Below are 20,275 nucleotides of genomic sequence, written 5' to 3'. Positions count from 1 at the left end.
GAAAAGTGCCCGACTTTCCTCCCTTTCTGATTCTTCTGTCAGTAATTGAGCTCCCTCAGATCAAAGGTGTCAGATCTATTATTTGTCAAAGGGACATAAAAACACGTACATTTTTTTTGGAAATCCAGTTCTTTGTCAAAGCACTAGTCCTCAAACTGGGTTTTCAAGAGCTGTGTGGATGCTCTCTTGCATTAAGGGTTGTGACACAGCTGTTCTAAAACACAGCCCAAGAAGGTGAGGGTTGGCAGTGGGGCACAGTCCTCCCAATTCCCACCACCACTGTGCCAACCCCTCACTCCCTAATTCTTCACCAGAAATGTTAACAGTCTCCTTAATGTGAGCTACTCATATCAGGAACTCTTGACAAAATGACTCAGCAGCTTGCTTTTCTTTGATCATACTCGGTTCGTTTGTTTTGGAAATTAATGAGGTGTGAGAGTCATGATGACAATATCCTGATTTCAAAAGAGAATCTTTCATTCTTCCTTCTTCAATGCTAATTTCCTTCATACTACTACTCAAAAGATAATCAGAAAGGCTATCTGGATTTTAGAGCACTTTAAAACTTCAGGCCATAAACCAGACTCTTGGCTCTCAGAACAAAACTTGCAAAAGGAACTCCTGCACAACACAGACCAAGAACAAATCTGCATAACAAATTCTCTGAAGGCTGCCAAGGGAGGGTTCAACTCACAGTTCATGGGTGCAATGTTCAGCTTAAATGCAATGACTACGGTTACCTTGGACTACACACAACGTGTGACACCAGACTGTTTAAATTTAGAGCATTTGCAGGCAAAATTGCACCACAGAGACTGAAGTGTGATCCATCAGTTTAGCTTAGGCTGACCTGGAGTTACAAATTTGACCCTCAGTAACAGCTGCAATGTTGTTTTCCCAAAGTGGCAATGGATGCTGGGTCATAGTTGAGATAAATCCAAGGCAGGTAAAATTGGTTTGGGGAGGATTAGACCACTAGGTTGAATTCCAGTTCTGTGCAGTGCAAAAAAAAAAAAAAAAAAAAAAAAGGAAAAAGACACAACCACCAGGTTTGGAAATGTTGTTGTTTTTTTTTTTTTTTTAAGGGAGATGTATCGAAGGAACCTCTTGGTCAACTGTCTGGATCCTAAATTTGCACCATAAATCCTACCCAATACCACAACGATCACCTCATTTCTCTAGACCATTTCTCATGTTTGTTTCCTCTTTTTTTGAAAAGTGACCAAAGGCCTCTACTCCTCTGGTTCTCATGGTCCTGGCCATGTGCTGGTCCAGCTGGAGCTGGTCCCTGCTGGGAAAGGGAGAAGCAGAGTAGTTGCTGTGGAGGAACCAGCTGAGCATGAATACTGACTGCTGTTGGAATGAAATATTTCTGCCAAGCATGCAGTCTCCTGGATAAAGTACTGAAAGTTGTTAACTCACTGCTCATATCATTGAGAAACAAGTTGGTGAGGTAATATCTTTTATTGGGCCAACTTCTGTTGGTGAGAGGGACAAGCTTTTGAGCTTACAGAGAGTTTTTCCTTGGGTCTGGGAAATGTCATGTCATATTGTCCGATGGCTTAGACAGGGTTAATTGGTCAGGCAGAAGACCTGTCACTTCAGTTGCTACATAAAAAGCTGATGAGGTACTGGAAAGATTTCACAAAAATAGCTGTAGCCTCCTTGAGTTAAGAGGATGTGAAGCATCCTACAACACTATGATTTAACTTGAGCAACAGTCCCCCAAAAATTAACAGTGAAATTGAAAGATGGATGATAGTCATTCTTGGATCTTTTCAGGTGCTGTGGACCACTTACTAAGACTGAGGTCCCCTACAGGGACACCTCCCTGGAACCTGATCCCTGAAGTGTATATATAGTTTAGTGCATCCCTTCTATTTGTAACTAGATTAGTATAATATTTCTGATCCATGTTAACAGTTTCCATTGCTTTAATCTTTCCATGATGTCACTTTACAATTTGGTTCTTTCCTATATATTCACTCTGCTCTGATGTAGTCCTCTTCAAATCTGATCACAGTTGAATTTACACCAAGGAAAAACACAAGATGAAGGACACAAGCAGTAATACAGGGTGCACAGAAGTCTATTTTGCTAAATCAATCTCTAGAAACCCAAAAAAGTCCTGTATAGGGCTACAAGTACTTATTCAGTGACAGATGCTTTACTGTTGTGACAGAAGCAGCTTCACTGACTATACAAAAGTGCTTGGCAAACCACCAATGGGTCTCAGATTGCAGTTTGAGCAAGAATCATAAGATTTTGTAGTGTGGAGAACTACCTTTAGAAGGACCTACTTTCATTATCTCAGCATCAAGCACTGCCAAGAGACCATTTTAGTGAGGCATTTAACCATGTGTAAAGAACTACAGTAGCACTTTGTAATTAAATGCATTGCGAAAGAAGAAAAATAGGAAGCATATTTCTTATAAAGCTACATAATGAAGAGTAACATTAGCTGACCCTTAGTTCTTGAATAAAATGAACACTGTGAAAAAACCAATAAGCACTGTGCGAAAAGAGCAAATATTCTAATGACAGCACTTTGGTAAGAACAACGTGTAGCTCCTGTCCAGGATATTCCACAGCTTGCAATTGTTTGGGGCAAGTTTTTCGGAAAACGACAGCTCGGGCGTTCCTGTGTGTTTCGTTTGCGCCCTGACCCCCATGCAGGTGCGGGGCACGACTATTAAATTAAGCCTGTTGCTTGGCCACGGGTCAGAAGCGAGAAGCGATGGGAAGGTGGGATCTCCTGGGGCAGGACCTTTTTATGTCACTGGCCGCCTCTGCGCTTCGGACCCTAGCTCCCACAGTGCAGTTACCGCCCTGGGTAAGCACCTCCCGTGGAGGCAGCTGTCAGCGCTTGGTTCCCGCGTGTGTGAGACGGGACGTGGGGGAGCGGACCATGCGCAGGCCACGTGATCTGCCGGTGGCCACGACCTCCCACCCTGCACCAGGATATTGCCTCGGGAAGGGCGGCGCGCAGCCAGTCAGCACCTTACCGCGGCGTTCCCAGTTCTCTCCGGCGCGGGGGCGGGACAGGGCGGGGCGCGGCGGTTCCCCTCAAGCCCCAAAGGGTGGGCGCACGGCCTGCTGGGAGTTGTAGTCTGAGGGCGGGGCCAGGACGCCCCGCCCTCTTTCCCCGCGGCTGAGTGAACCGGCGGACAGGCCAGGAAGAACAACTTCCGCTACCGTGCTGGGCGGGTTCAAAGGTCGTGCGTTTCGAGGTGGCGGAAGAGCAAAAGCTGGAGAAGGGGCGAGGTAACGGCCTCCTTCCGCGGTGCCCCGCGAGCGAGCCCCAGCCCTGGCCGCGCTCTGCTCTGCTCTCCCCCCGCTCCCGACCCGCTCCCACAGTGGGGTGGGCTCCGGGGCTGCGGCTGCCGCTGTGAACGAAACTAACCCGCTGGTTTGGGGTCGATCAGTCTTAGGTAACCCCCCCCCCCCGAGGCTGGGGGATGCCCCAGAGGTTGAACCAGGGAGCCCCAGAGCTGGGAGTCAGGGCAGCTCCTTCTCGTGTGGAATGGATCGGGCACAGAGAGGAGGCGTAATGTGCTAAACAGCAGGTTATATAATCTCAGATCTTCCCCTGCCCGCCCCTCCCGTCTGGTCTCTGCTGTGCTATTATACGTGCCATTGATTTAGCTTTACAGCAAAGTTCAAACAAATCATCTGTGTTTCCTTAGCTCTAGGTGGCTTTGCCAAAAATAAATGTTAAACCATTATCTTTCCACTACATGCATCTGACGAAGTGGGTATTCACGCACGAAAGCTCATGCTCCAATATGTCTGTTAGTCTGTAAGGTACCACAGGACTCTTTGCTGCTTTTACAGATCCAGACTAACACAGCTACCCCTCTGATACTTGACATCGTCTGGACATTCTTTCTTCCACAACTGCACCAACATCTCCACCCCGACTCATGCTGCTGTTCCATGCTGAATGAGACGAGACCTTCAGCCTGCCCCAATGGTCAAAAAATTAAAGCCCCTCACAGAGAACACATTGCTAATAGTGTGGTAGCAGTATGCAGAGAGAAAAGTGCTGCCAAGTAAGCACTTTCCTAGATATTTAGGGCTTTATAGATTTAGACCAGTACCCTAAATTCCATTCACATTCCAAAACATAGTCAATACACATCCTAGTTATCACAGGTTTTTGTAATTTATGATGCATGTTTGACCACTTCTTGTGCCCTCTGTCCTCTCTCTGTCAGGACTACTTCAGCATTCAGCTGCTTCAAACAACTGCTTCTCTTTTTAACCAGCCAGACAGAGAAATGTTTCCCATACAGTTTCAAAATTACACTGACGTTGTGTGGTCACTAGACTGCCAGCAAATTCAATATTCATGTGATTGAATGGGAGTTTGATATGTTACTTTCTCCGTATCAAGATGAGCAAATTAATCTACTGTTTTTTTCCTCTATACACATAGAAACCAAATTGTTAAAAAAAATGTTTTCATCTAGTTTTTTAGAATGGCTTCCTTTGGGTGGAAGAGGAAGATTGGGGAGAAGGTTTCGAAGGCCACTTCCCAACAATTTGAAGCTGAAGCTGCTGATGACAAAGGTCTGGTCGATGATGATGATGTTGACTGGCTGCATGCCACTAAGAGAAGAAAGGAGATTCTGTTGGAAGACTGCATGGAGAAAAGTAAACTGCTGAAAGATGAAGGTGCACGTTTGGCTGAAAATAGGAGGTACCAATATTATCCTGATCTTTATTAGGGTAACTTAACCATAATACCATTTTTTTTGTTTCTAACTGGTAGGAAGTATCCAATAGAGGCTTCCGGATTCACATATGTTTAAAAGATAAATCCTGCTAAACTGCTTATACAGTCCAGTACTGAATCAATCATTACCAGAGCTGAATGCATAATTGATTTTTTTCAGTTTAGTTGCTGAACCAGAAAATTAAACATTTTTTTGCTCATTTTGAGACAAAATTGAAATTTGTTATTTTTTCTCAATGAAAAACTGAAAATTTTTTGTTCAGGTCAAATAAAGCATTTTGGACAGTGATTCAAAATGACATTTTGAAACAACTTTTTGAACTGTCACAGTTTGATTAAAAAAATGTTGTTTCAAATTTTCACAGTTTGACTTTTTCAAAACGTCCCCTCCCCCTTCTTTTTTTTAGTTGGCCAAAACTGTTCATTGAATTTGACTTGCAACTGCAATTTTCTGCATGCTTACTAAATAGACTGAAAAATTTCAGCCCGTTCTTTAACATTGATAACACTTTGGGGGCCTACATGAAGTGAATGTATAGTCTTTCCTTTTTTTATTAGATATATATTCACACCGCATAAACCAACACCATATGGTGTATGACTAGGTATCTTTGATGATAGGGTAGTCTCAGCAGAGAGATGAAAAGCTTACTGAATATGAAAACTGAACTATATTCTTAACCTAGGATACCCAGAACAAGCTTTTGATAAAGTTGGAGGGGTGAGGTAGAAACATTTCCACTGTCACTATCATACTGCATCCAGAAAAACAACCTTAAGATAGAGAATATATTTAGCCTATTTATAAAACAAGTTAATATAATTATATACAACTTTTGTGTCTCTTAGGTCTGTTATTTTAGGCCTAAAGTATTGACATTCCTCAAAAATAACTAAAACCAGTTTTAAGTTCTCCTCTACCCCGATATAACACTGTCCTCGGGAGCCAAAAAATCTTACTGCATTATAGGTGAAACTGCGTTATATCGAACTTGCTTTGGTATGCCGGAGTGTGCTGCCCCCCCGGAGCGCTGTTTTACTGCGTTATATCCGAATTTGTGTTATATCGGGTTGCCTTATATCGGGGTAGAAGTGCATATTGTCAATATTTTTTAAGGTAGCAACATTTACTGCTTATGTAGATGCTTATACCAGAAAGCACAAATTGCACCATATACCAGGATGCATTGTTAATTACTTTGCGGTCATTCAGTATTGGAAGTACCTCTTTATCTGTTTCACCTTTTTGATTTATACATTTGAAAGAGATTGTATTTTCAATCTTGACAATATGAAAACATTCCTATTTTATTGTATACTATAGGGTTTTATGCCACATTCATCACCATAATATTCCTACACACCTGCACTCCTGTAGCTGAGTATTTCACTTGATACTGACCCTCTGTGTGTGTGTGTGTGTGTATCTTGTATCTTTTTGTATATTTTTACCTTATTGTATTATGTAAAATGCAATAAGCTTTTAAGAAACAACAAAGAATCTCTAGTATATACGTGGACAGGACACAGATAGCATTAAGATTCGTGTAAAAAGCTTCATTTTTTCTAACTAAATGTTTTGTTAACATAAATTCCACCATCAATGTCTGTGGCCTTTATGGCTGTTACACACTATGGTAGTAAGATGCTTATGGGGCTTATAACTTTATGGCAGTCCTCAGGTTTTAAAAAAAAATCAAAATATTTCATGTAGTTCAGAATTGAAAACCCTCAGTATGGACCCCTCTCAGTCTTTTCATTACTGCATTGTATTGACTGGTGGAGGGTCTGAAAGTGAGTAGGCAAACCTGGGGTAATCGTCTTCAAGGAAACTTCAATTAAAATTTCTTGTTGGCATTGTGGCAATAGTGTTTTTAGTAGTGACACAGCTTAGCACATAGTTTTGGGATGGCATTTCTTGCATAGGGGAAGCCTGGAAGAAGACAAAGTTGGAAGTGAAAGAAGGAAATGGAGGTATTGAGGCTGGCGTTACTGGTGGGATGAAGGGGGTGAAGGAGGAAAGCAAAAGGAGACAAGAGTGAGAGAGGCTAGGAATGAATTACCTAAAGACTTGACAATGCAATTGACTTGACAGGGAGTGGAGGGATTCAAAGGGTGTGTGTGTATTGTGATTAAAGGAGTAGGTGAAGAAGATGATCTTTGGCAACTCCAGGAGTGCAAGCTAAATAGGGGAAAGACAGAAAAGCAGGAAAGGTTACAGGATTCAAGGTGGAATAAGGTGCAAATGAGCAGTTTGGATTAGGAAAGAAAGAAAGGAAGGAAGGACAGATCTTTGAAATCTTGTGTAACAGTGTCAGGTTTGGTCACTGCTTAGAGGATTTTACTCGTTCTTTTTGTTAATACAGACTATCATGGCTACCACTCTGAAACCTGCTTAGATGTGGTGGAAGAACTGGGGGAGGGAGATCAGCCAAAGATACTCCCTCAAGGTAATAGAGAAGATGGTTATGTTATCAACACTAAGGGATGCAGTGGAGAAGATTTGAAAATAAAAATAAGATCAGTTTTGACTGTGTGGTGCTTGTAATAATACAGATCATCTGAGATATGAGATCCTAAGAAGTTACACATAAATTGAAATAAAAATCAGGTTAGTTAAGCAATTGCAACTTTATTTGTGGGCACTTATAGGTCTATATGGCACAAGCAAAACAGATATATTAGTTTAAATCTGTTTTAGGAGTGTTCATGTAGAAAGTTGCACTGGTTAAAGCAAATCAGTTTAGAATCATACCTTAGTGAAACCAGTGCAATTTTGTGAGTAGATTAGGTGTAACAGAGAAATCCAGATTGGAATAAGTACTAAAGTCCTGTTTCTATCTATCCATGATCCTTGAAGTTTATGATATGGAGAGTTAATAGTAAAAGAAAGTTAGAGGAAAATTCGATAAAAAGATAATTAACTTATCAGTATTGCTATGGATATGTTTTGGCTCTTTCCTGCTGCTCTGCAACAGGAGTTGTGATGGCAGCTTATCCAATAGATGGAGCTAGAGACCTTTTCAACCAACATACCTTTGTAGAATCCTTGCTTATTATCTTGAAGAATGGGAGGGGACCATACAGTTTTAGCTATCTTTACCTATCAGTTTTTGGGGATCATCTTATAAACGAGCGGGCTAATGAACAAATATATATGGTACTCATTTCTCAACCTACTGGGAAATTTAACTTAATCCTTACTTGAGAAATTCGTTTTTTCTTTTCTCGATATACGCCAGATTCCCGCAATATGTGTTTGGTACCGTTATCTAGCATTACTACTTAAGAAATGAAGTGAATTTGGCACTTTCTGCCTAGATGTTTAGATATCAAACAGTAGAGGAGGATAGGAATATCCATCACAAATTATTATGATTAAGGCTAAGATTTAGTCATGTGTATTTTTAGTAAAAGTCATGGACACGCCACGAGCCATAAACAAAAATTCACGGCTCGTGACCTGTCCATGACTTGTACTATATAACCCAGACTAAATCTTGAGTGTTTTGGAGAGGGGGGTAAACGGGGTGCCGCAGGTGCTCTGGGGCAGGAGGCAACCCGGAGGCACTGCTGGTGGTCGGAGGGAAGGAGCTGTGGGCATGACCCAAGACCGCCGCTGCTGCTTGCCGGGGGAGGCAGCCTGAGACTGCTGCTGCTCTGGGGGACGAGAAGGCGAGGTGGCCCCAAACTGCCCCAGCAGCAGCAGGTGCGGCTGCCCGAGCTGCTTGTGAGGCCCTGGCGTCAGTCAGACCAGCCGCTACAGAAATCATGGAGGTCACAGAATCCATGACTTCCATGACCTCTGTGACAGACTCGCAGCTTTAATTATGATAAAAGTATGTTTGCTGTGGTATTTGGCAGGATGAGGTAATATAAAAGAGATTTATTAGAAATGTGGGAATGGATTAATAAGTGAAGTTACTTCTCTCCTCTTGAGTCAACATACTCATATTTATTTATCTGTATGCACATACCTTGTTTCTTCCTCCATACAATTTTATAATGCTTATATTCAAACAATTTAAGAGTGTGTTTTTTGGTTTAAATGTACAATCATTACTGGCTTAGTAATGACTTTTGGGAACACGAAAATAATAATATTCCATCCTGATCACCTGTTTATTTACAATGTTTAGAAGTAGCTAAAATGACAGGACAAAGATTATGGGGTGGAAAGCTCCTTAATTTCTCAATCAGGGAAGTTGATATTCCTTGAATAATGAGAATATAATAATGAAATGTTTTCCCAGAAGATCTAAAAGCCATTTCTGGGATGAAACATGGCAAATGTTTAATTAGTTTAATTACATTACACAGTAGTCCAGGGCAAGAAGTGAATAATATTGTATCTAGTGAAAACTGCAGATAAATGTAGATTGGCAGAATGTTAATTTGTCAATTTAGAATTTGACTAGGACACTAGGCTGATATCACCCATACTCTTACAAAAATGTCCATGGGATATTGGTGGTCAGAACATCAATTTGATCAGAAAGAAAGCATCTATGGAATATATTCACCATGCCAAGGTATTTCAGAACTGACTTAAAGGGAAGAATGTTGCCTACTCAGTCACCAGCTCTGCTGCCTGCAGCAGCTGGATACACTTTGTCCATATCTGCTTAATTTGTGAGAAGTGATGGGATTGTTATGATTGCAGACGTTACTTTCCTCCTGGCAGATCTGATCTCATACTTAATAAATAAGCAGTTCTGCTTATTAGTTTATATATTTGTATATCATATAGTTACATAAAGTTGTAATATCATTTTAGCTTGTGTATAAGTATATTGTTCTAGGAGGCTTTTTGTCTTAATTAAAAAAAAACTTGAAAGGTCTGAATTCGTTGTTTCATATTTTGTTACAGAAAAAAATAGCTAATAAAGATATTTGTAATTTTACATTAAATATAAAGACCTGGCTTGGCAAACAACACTTGTGAGTGTTTCCCCACTATGTCTCCTTCATGCAAATGCTGGTAGCTGGTTTGGAAACACCCCTGATGTATATACAGATACTGCACAGGAGGAGTCAATAAGTTGTGTTGTATAGTCAATAATTCTTGTTAGGTGAGAAAAATATTCAGCAACAATGACACAGTCTATATAAAAGATTTTTCTAGCCACGCTTCACAATGTGGATGGTTTTTACAATTATTAAAATTACTACAGTATATGATGCATAAAGCACAAAATCAATATTGCAACAAATATTTCCCAATTTGTTTAATATTTTGAACTAAAGTAACTGCATGGCCGCCAACAGTATCCCACATATTAAAACATGACTGTGCAAACTGTAAATATTGTGATGGCCTTTGAACTTTGAAATTCAGATAATGTCTTTGGTAGCCATTTAGAAATGGATTTGGTAAACAGTGCTATCTAGGTAATTCTTGGGTACAGTTACCTCAGGGAGAATAAAGACTTCTGTTTTAAAAAAAAAACAAACAAACAAAAACAACAGCACTTAGGTTTTAATAAACATTCCCCAAAGGGTGTGAATAGGTATGTATGTATTAACGGTTATATCCTCAGTGGGGTGATCTGGTCCTGGAGGGGTGAGAGAGTAAGGAGCCCTTGCTCAACCTCCTCTCTGTCTCTTTTTCTGCTGGGAGGCCTCATTAAAGTTGCACACTTAAAAAAAGACAAGATGATCAAATGTGAAGGTTCCTACTACGACATTAACTTGGCTATATTATACGTGTGTTCTGTTTTCTATTAATATTTTCTTTGCTAAATGAATAACATATTAATTTATGTTATCAAATGAATGCCACAGATTATGTAGGATGTGCAGTGTATTATTGCTTTGGGAACTTTTTGCATTTCCTGGCTTTGTTTTAACTGTTCCACAAACAGGTTTTCTTGCATTAAAATATTAAACAAGCTAGGGAAAGTTGAATAGGGAAACATGATGTTCTCATTTTAAGAAGTTTAGTTTGATTTTACATCCTCAGATTTTGCCAAACTGCAATTCTTTTATTTGCCTATTCTTTTTAAACCAGCATCTTCATGATGAGTAAAAGCTCTCCACTGTTAACTTTCTTTTCTGAGCTATGAGGAAATTATACTCATAATTTTTCTAATGAGGCATGGATAATACAGTAAGAACTCATTACCATTATTTGTAAGTGGAAAAGATTTATGTAATTTTGTTGTCTCTTGATATCATCTGGGGTGCATATGTGATATTTTTAAGAGTGCCCATTTAGTACTTGACTCTTCCACAAGGAGCAGTGATGTCCAAATAAATTGCAATGAAAACATCAATGGTAATTATCTTTGGTTAGTCAGCTTTATGTGAGTGGTCATAAAAAACATTGAAAAATTAAATAGCTTTATCGCTGTTTGGAAGAACATCTGGTCATATCAGTGAGGGTAGCATGATGATTTTAAGGCAGCATATTTGAGTTTTGTCTGTAGTTTTTTTAGTGATTTAGCATGGTTGCCTTGTTTTAAAGCACTCCATAATAGAACTGTCCCTGGTGTAAAGATGTCTTCCACTGAAAATGCTCCATCACGTATTCCCCCCATAAGAGGCAGAATATGTGAATTGTAATTCATGCAGCAGATTTGGGTTCTGGGGTGATTGTGGGTTGGTCTTCCCAGTGGATGGATCAGGTCAGCAGAACATAGATATCTCACATTATTAATGCACTGTGAGATCACCAATTCTTTGTACCTATGTACTCCCAGCACCTGACCCAGCTATATCACTAAGCATCATGGACTTCAGTTTTGAAGGAAATCTTAGCTGAAGACAGTGTTAACCTTACATAGCTGGTTGGAAAGGGGCAAGCAGGGACATGGATATGGATGGGGTTAGGACCTGAGGACCTGGTCCGGGGACTTGTCTACAGAGAACTGAGGATTTAAAGATGGGATTGGAGGAAGAATAGGAAGGAGTGTGTGTGCGTGTAATACTAAAGGAATAAATGCTTTATTCTGAAAGACAAATATTGTGAAGCCCTTTAAAATGCGATATTGGTACAACAGATTACTTAACAAATCTAAACTGATTCTCCTAATAAAATAAAGAAAGTATTAACCGATCTGTTGAAAATATCTTCTTTGTGTCAAGCTAAATAAACTGCATCAAACACTGATTCTGTACAATTAATTTCTGTTGACAAAATAGTCTTTTTTCAAAGAATACTTTTTTGAAGACAAAATACTTTGGCTTTAACTTTTTTTTAAAAGTGAAAGCAGTACCAGTGAAGTATGCCAAATTGACAGTCTTGGAGACTGAAGTCTGTTGTGTATCCATAAAAAAAAGAAAGCAAAGGCAGCAATAGTTTAAGTTCTCTGCCCTAGCAGTGTGCTCAGCCCTGACCTGGAGAAACCACCTCTAGAGGAGAGGGGATTGTTCAGAGCTTTGTTGTCTCTGCTGTTATTGTTAACAGGCCTGCCAATTAGTGCCAAACAGTGGTGGCTGTGGGTGGGGGCTGGGGTCACCAATACATTAAATTGTGTACCAGCTCATTTCACATTATCACCTCAGAGATGCTTAGTGGACAACAACTTCCAGTTCCTAACTGACTGGATAAGATTGAATTGGTGACTTTGTATCCTTGTCTCAAAGAATTTTTAACTAAAACTTTATCATACGTTAAAAGTTTTCACTATAGTACTTTCTTATTAATAATACATTACTTTTTCTTCTTTGCTATGTGTTCTAGATCATGATCTTTCAGGATAAGTATAAAATAGCTGATGTTAAACTCTTTCTTCATTGATGAGCGTAGACATGCATCCTATCAAAGAGGTTTAGGTGCTTTTCTTTTCTTAATGAAGGGTGGTTATAATTGTAAGCAACATTACAAATGGTTTCGCAAAGCTAGAGCTTTATTGACTTCACTAGGACTCCATGCAGACTCTGGGCATGTCTGTGCTGCCCTGCAGTTTGGACGGGTCTGAGCAGTGTGCGCCAAAATGCTGCATTCTAACTCCCCCGTGTAGGTGCTGCTGGTGTGAACTAAAACGTTCCTAGTTGTTTGCATTAATATAGTCTTCCTCAAATGGGACTGCATTAGTGTGAAGTAGGAGCCTTTTAGTTCATGCCTGCTGTGTCCACATGAGGAATTACAGCACAGCACTTTGGTGCTTACTGCTCACACCGCTGTAGTCCGAATTGCCAGGGCAGTGTAGATGTGCCCTAGGAGAGCTGTCTGCATGGATTCACTCACAGGATTAGGGCCTCAGTCACTATGATTCATTGGTAAAGTGGTAACTTTTGGGGAGCTGGGGAAAGACTTTACCTTTCACACTGATCTAGATTTTGTTTGATCTTATTTAGCTGATGAGTACTCCAGTGGTCAGTTTGTTTAGAGACTAAACACTCCTCTACGAGGTACAAGGGTGAAATAGCCAGAATTAAGAACGTAGGTACATCTAACATGACTGAAAAATGCAGACTGTTTTTGTGCAATACAAGATTACACAACTGAACGTGTTTACACATGGAGAAATATACTATTGGACCACATTTCTGAGGTTATGTTTCTTATGTTCAGAATATTTTCCTGATCTTTTGGCAAAAAGTAATTTTGTAGCTTTATTTAGTGGTCAGAACTTATAGAGTGTGTTCAGGAGACATTTTAATCTTACTCAATTTTTTAAACTCAGTAATAAGTGCAGAAAGTGTTTTTATAGTGTTTAATATGCTCACATCAATTGGTACCTGTAACATTTTCATTTTAGTCTACAGGTTAATTATTATTGCCAGTTTTATTATTTCTCTCTCACATGGTGAAAGTGCTGTTGCTTCCTGGTGATGCTTCCAGCTGGCTTATATCATTGAAAAGGAAGTTTGGTGTATAACACAGGCCTCAAATGTTTGCTTCTATATAAATTTGTTATGTTTATCTTTGACTTGGTTCCTTTCCGCTGATGATTCTAGCAAATATTGTTTTCTAACAGCTCATCATTCTGCTGTCAGAAAAGGAGTTCAGTTTTTAACTGATTTTAGATATGTTCTGATTTCATTTGTAGATGTTTCCATGTTTATGTGTAGAAGGAATTACAAATGTTATGAAAACTCTTTATGTGGATTTTGGCTTTTTAAATAATATCCTTTGCTTTAGAACTTATTACTGTCATTTGACAATGGAGAACTGTAGGATTGTGGCATCAATACCTTACTTGGACCCTGTGTATGTTTTTGTATATATGTTTGTTAATATGTATGCATAAATACTGAAGGGAAAGAATGTACTCAAAGAATAGCCGTAAACAATGAGTTTTTTACTAAGTAAATTCATATTCTATAACTAATTTCTCAGTTCCTATTTGAAGAGGGAGTCAGAGCTCTGCCTTGCCTCTCAATGCTGTCAAGATATGAGGCACCATTTCTTCTGTGGAGGGAAAATCATCCAAATACTTGGATAATCATTATCGCCTTTAATAGTGGAGAAGTTTTCATATTTCCCTAATCAACCTGCTATGATTGGGTCCCTGGTTTGATGCATAACTGAAGTAATTTTTGTTTTAAAAGCTACTCGTCTCTTGGAAGTATATGTCAAGTTACAGACAAAGTGATACGTTAGTGTGTGTAGGTAATATTAATTGAGTGGAATAAATATTTTTTAAAAATAGCAGTTCCTCTCAGAGAGAGTTCCATGAATGTTTCCATGTGAATCTATTCCTCCAAATTCAAGTATTCCATGTAGAGGAACTACGTCTCATGCATTTTATTCTGCTGTCCTCTTAATACGTGCTATATTTGAAATTAGTGAATGTCAGTTAGTAGATTTTTATATTTTCTGTTTGATTTTACATTTGGTTTCCACATTCAATATTTGCTTTTTGGTAATCAATGGAAAAAGAATTAATAATATCCAAATTCCCCCAATACAAGCCTTATCCATTTTATTCCTAGCAGTTTTAGCAAAGGACATAGAATTTCGTTCGTGTCCAGGTAGAATTTGTGGATTTGAGCCCAGAAGTTATATTAATGATATACTTCCATGTGCAATGATCAATTTGATGGTGACTTTGCTATATCTTATTAGAGATTGTAGGAGAGTAGTTGAATCTGTGAGTGATAAAAATGCTGCATCTGGATATATCTGTTGCATGCTGAAGATTTCTGTAACATACAAAGATTTTGAGTAATCATATGAAATCACTCCATCCAAATCTCAGTTTCATGCTTGAGGAGCATATAACCTTTTTCTGTGATTGAAATTTGAAGAAATGAAAGACAATTCCATAATGCTTTCATAATGAAGTCTCTGATCTGCATGTACATACTGAATTATAAGGTTTATTAACCAGGCACTTTTGTTGAAATAGTGTAAAGAACACTTTTTATTTTGTAAAATTGTGTAAAGCGTAGGTCGTGGTAGGGACAAAAAGTAATAAAATATTCCTAATGAGAGAGACATTTGGACACTGGCATATATGGCATTTATTGTTTTATGTGCATGTGAGATCTGTAAGTTCAAAGAATAGTTTCCCAGGGTAGGTGATGGGCATTTAAAACTGAGTTTTGATAGATCATTGGCGAATGTACTATAGAGAACTATACTATATTGTCTGAGAGATGGATTCTGTGACCAAACATGTCTTTTCTGTTTCTAATGTCTGTGATTGTTCTTGAAAAAATGGACTCATCCTGAGGGTCAAACCTTTTGCTGGGCAATAAATCAGAAAATTGGCTGGAGAGAGAACACACGGTAGATATGTTTAAAAATGCTACTGGTTACCGTGGTAGATATGTGAAAGGGCTACTGGAAACAAATTAAAAAGGTGCAGGACAGAGGGATATGTGAAAATTGTTTGCTAGTCTTTTAAGAGCAAAAAGGATACTGAAAACTGAAAGTAATGGAAGCTGGAACCATCAATCTGCTCGGGGGAGCTGAGGTAAGCTAATGTTCTATACAGAAGGAGTAGGAGTTAGGAATGACTCTCTCTTGACTGAGATGCAGAATGATGTCAAAATACCAGAGTGCTTGTGAGATGAGCTGACCAGGGGCCATGGGCACTGGGACAGGTACACATATTGAAAGAAATAATGCCTGTGTTAAACGAGGTCCAGAATAGTGAGTGTTATTTACTCAGGGGTTACTGAGAAACAGTTCTGGATCAGGTGCTCTTTGAAGTTGAGCATCCTTTTGTGGCAATCAAACAGTATGTGCTAAATTAAATTGAAACCCAAAGGTTAGCCTGTTATCTTTCAAAAGCTTTCTCTCTCTTGTCTCTTTGACAGATCAAGTGAGAGTAAATATACAAAAATGGTATTTAACTCTGCATTTCAGGTGTATTTTGTAATGTTATAGATGAAGCTACCCCAGTGGAACCTGAGGTTAAAATTTTAATGAAAATAGCTTTAATTTCAAATAAATAACAAACCCCTATGAATGTCAAAGTTGTGAGCCCAAAGGCTCCATGTTAACGTATGTGGACAGGGAGCAGCTTGTTCACTTCTTATTTGTGTGGCTCTGTCTGCTTAGATTAGCAGAAAAAATATTTAGAAAAAGATTGTATTTGTGTTTTAGCTCAGTGTGTTAATTCAGCAATCGAGCACAAATGTGTATCATTCCTTTTATTCTCATTTTCCCTATTTAATAATGTCCTTTCTGGAAGAGGCTGACGCCAGCTTCAGGATGTTTTTTTCTATGGCAGTATTGAAGACTTTGAGAATGACAGAAACCTTCCCATTGCTGGTAACCTTGCAAACTCTTCAGGAGCAGGCAAAGATTTTAGGAATAGCAGGAATGTTTAGTATTTATTCGTATCTCAGTTTTCATCAGTAATATATTTTTCCTCCTTGTTACTCCAAATGACTTGACTTGGTTGGACATTTTTTTTTTTTTTACACACTAAGAGAGCAAGTTCTCAAGGGAACCAGCAGTTGAACAGGTTTTATTCTCAGATGTGATGTTAATTTGTCTTCCCCTTCTTATTTCTCTTTTTCAGTATAAAACATTGTGATTAATGCTTCTCAGAAAAGTTTCTTAAAAGAGTCATAAGAATTAGACAAGAGAAAAAAGGAAGTAATCTACAGAAATACAATTTGTTTAACAGTAGAGAAGACAGTAGAATCCTTCTTAGAACATGTAATTCTGTTTACTGCTCAAAATGTAACTCATTTACCACATCTTGCTTATTGCAGAACAAGGGCTGAAGTGAAGAACATGCCCACTGGGAATTAATTTGGACAACCTTTCTGAAGTGTGGTGTTCAGGGTTTCCGTCAAGATCTATGTAGTTCTATTTGGCAGCAACCTCTTTCAGTAGTTTGTATGAATTTTAAAAGGTTAGATAGTATTCAGCAGGAGGAAGCACTGTAATCTAGGAGTTAAAGTGGGAAGTGAGAGGACTGAGAATCCAGACACGTTGGTTCTGTTTCCAATTGTCTTGTACTTTGATCTTGCTCAAACCATGCAGCCTCTTTGTGCCTCAGTTTTCCCATGTGTTAAATGGGGACAATCCTAACTTTATAATGTGCTTTGATATCTTCTGATGGAAGGTAACTGCGTAAGTGCAAAGTGTGTTTTATTACTGTTAGTTGATTGTTGTTGCCCCTATCCTTTTACATTTATGCCACTCTGATTACTTTTCTAGGAACAATGTTTTAAAAAGTTTACTGGATCTGAAAACATTGTTGCTGTTTTGCCAATATTTCAAGTCCTGGTGGGCAATAGATATAAGACATTAACTTAATATTCTTGTAATTATCTGTTTATTCCCCTGTTTCAGTTCAGATGTGTTTTTAATAGTCCAGTTTCACTATTAATATAGGAAATTAATAGTTTATGCCATTTGAAAGCAGTGTTATCTTTCCTTAGCTGTATTAAACATTGATTTCTTGACAAGATGGTAAAAAGAATAACATGCTTTGGTGGTCCATTATTTCGAGGGCTGTCAAGCGATTACAAAAATTAATCACAATTAATCGTGCAATTACAAAAATTTAAAAAAGCTAATTGCAATTAATCGTGCTGACAAACAATAGAATACCATTTATTTAAATATTTTTGGATGTTTTCTACATTTTCAAATATATTGATTTCAGTTACAACGCAGAATACAAAGTGAACAGGGCTCACTTTATATTTCTTTTTGATTACAAATAAATGCACTGTAAAAAAAAATATTTTTCAGTTCACCTATACAAGTACTGTAGTGCAGTCTCTTTATCATGAATGTTGAACTTACAAATGAGGAATTATGTACAAAAAATAAAACAATGTAAAATTTTAGAGCGTACGAGCCCACTCAGTCCTACTTCTTGTTCAGCCAGTCACCCAGACAAACAAGTTTGTTTACATTTACAGGCGATGATGCTGCCCCTTTTAGGTTTACAGTGTCACCTGAAAGTGAGAACAGGTGTTTGCATGGCGCTGTTGTAGCTAGTGTTCCAAGATATTTACATGCCAGGTACGCTAAAGATTCATATGTCCCTTCATGCTTCAGTCACCATTCCAGAGGTCATGCATGCATGCTGATGATGGGTTCTGCTTGATCACAGTCCAAAATAGTATGACCAACACATGTTCATTTTTTATCATCTGAGTCAGATGCCATCTGCAGAAGGTTGGTTTTCTTTTTTTGTGGTCTGGGTTCTGTGGTTGCCACATCGGAGTGTTGCTCTTGTAAGAACTCTGAAAGCATGCTCCACACCTCATCCCTCTCAGATTTTGGAAAGCACTTTAGATTCTTAAACCTTGGGTCGAGTGCTGTAGCTATCTTTAGAAATCTCACATTGCTATCTTTTTTGTGTTTTGTCAAATCTGCAGTGAAAGCGTTCTTAAATCAAACATGTGCTGGGTCATCATTCGAGATGGCTATAACATGAAATATATGACAAAATGGGGATAAAATAGACCAGGAGACATACCATTATCCTCTAAGGAGTTGAATCACAAATTTAATTAAAGCATTTTTTTTTTTTTAACGAGCATCATCAGCATGGAAGCATGTCCTCTGGAATGGAGGCTGAAGCATGAAGGGGCATATGAGCGTTTAGCATATCTGGAACATAAATATCTTGCAATGACGGCTACAAAAGTGCCACGTGAATGCCTGTTCTCACTTTCATGTGACATTGTAAATAAGAAGCGGCCAGCATTATCTTGTCTAAATGTAAACAAACTAGTTTGTCTTAGCGATTGGCTAAACAAAAAGTAGGACTGAGTGGACTTGTAGGCTCTAAAGTTTTACATTGTTTTGTTTTGTGGGTGCAGTTAGGTAACAAAAAAAATTCTACATTTATAAGTTGCACTGCAATACTTGGATGATGTGAATTGAAAAATGCTATTTATCGTTTTCCCAATGCAAATATTTGTAATCAATAATAAATATAAAGTGAGCACTGTGCACTTTGTATTGTGTTGTAGTTGAAATTGATATGTTTGAAAATGTAGAAAAACATCCAAAAATATTTAATACATTTCTATTGGTATTCTCTTGTTTAACAGTATGGTTAAAACTGATGAATTGTGATTAATTTTTTTAATCATGCTTAATTGTTTTGAATTAATTACATGAGTTAACTGCGATTAATTGACAGTCCTAATTATGTCATGATCTGCAAGGGTTAGAAACATGCAACTACTCTGGGTACATAGGTCTTTTGTAGATCTGGAACTCTCTCAGTTTAGCAGCGTTTTTCGGCATTGGTCAAAAACAGTTAGTCCCAGGTAATTTTAATTCTTTGATGTAAAAGTCATCAAAGTTTAGAACCCCTTGAGATAGCCTAGGCTTTTGAGGAAACCAAACGTTTTTTTTTAAATATGTGTTTAAAGGAATTAAAATTTAATGTCATGGTAATTATTGATAAGAAATGGAGAATTTTACTTACCCATTTCCCCCTCTTTAATTAAAATATGGTATGTGTGTGTTTATGCAGGTATCTTAATTTTTTAAACATACTGGGTGAGTTTCTGTGCTAAACTAGTAAGGGATACAGTGTGGAACTTAGATCCCAGGGTGGGTTAAGGTAGCTTTAAGCCACCTTTGTGCCAACCTGATCATGCACTGCTCTGAGGGCTGGAGAGGTCCATAGTGTAACTTAGCTGCCCCTACCACACCCTTCTCCTGCCACACACTTCCCACCCCCAGCATGCCTCCTAGCCTGGTGATTGCAAGGGGATCCTTGGAAGACAGGTCTTTGGAAGTCAGGGAAATTGTCACTCACTCGGAATTGAGACTTTTAGTGCCTGTTTACACCATGTTAGTACTTTACCTAACATAGAGCAGTTGGAGTGGGGTAGATTTTGCACTAAATTTAAAATCAAATTAGAAGCTGTTTTGTCACAGAGTTTTATCACAGAAAAGTGATTTGTTAGAATCTATGAAATTTTTGCAGTTGTTTGAATTTATGTTAATAAAGGTCATAGAACGTTCTCCATAGTTTCTTGCTGTTTTAAATGTACGTTCAGGGAAATTTATAGAAAGTGAGGGCAGGCATATTTAGTGAACTATGATGTGTGTGGACTGGACTTAGAGTGCCTGGTACATTTGGTAACAGTGAAGCAGTTAATACTACATAAGTAAGCCATCCTTATGAGCTCTGTAAATCCCTAGTC

At 38.5% G+C, this 20,275-nt stretch overlaps 1 protein-coding gene across 2 annotated transcripts in view; it reads left to right on the top strand.

Moving 5' to 3' along the window:
• The first annotated feature begins 3,194 nt into the window (after positions 1 to 3,194).
• TTC33 (tetratricopeptide repeat domain 33) overlaps positions 3,195 to 20,275 on the top strand; it is a 99,634-nt gene continuing 82,553 nt past the window's right edge. Inside the window, exons 1-2 of one of the 2 annotated variants that reach the window (XM_050947124.1) lie at positions 3,195 to 3,264; positions 4,473 to 4,702. In XM_050947124.1, coding sequence (XP_050803081.1) covers positions 4,482 to 4,702 — 221 coding nt within the window. In that variant the 5' untranslated portion in view covers positions 3,195 to 3,264; positions 4,473 to 4,481. The other variant, XM_050947123.1, reaches the window with a different exon arrangement.

The sequence above is a fragment of the Gopherus flavomarginatus genome, chromosome 3 (assembly GCF_025201925.1).
Source record: "Gopherus flavomarginatus isolate rGopFla2 chromosome 3, rGopFla2.mat.asm, whole genome shotgun sequence".
Lineage (NCBI taxonomy): Eukaryota > Metazoa > Chordata > Testudines > Testudinidae > Gopherus > Gopherus flavomarginatus.
The sequence above is the reverse complement of the archived record's forward strand: the minus strand, read 5'-3'. Positions and strand labels throughout refer to the sequence as shown.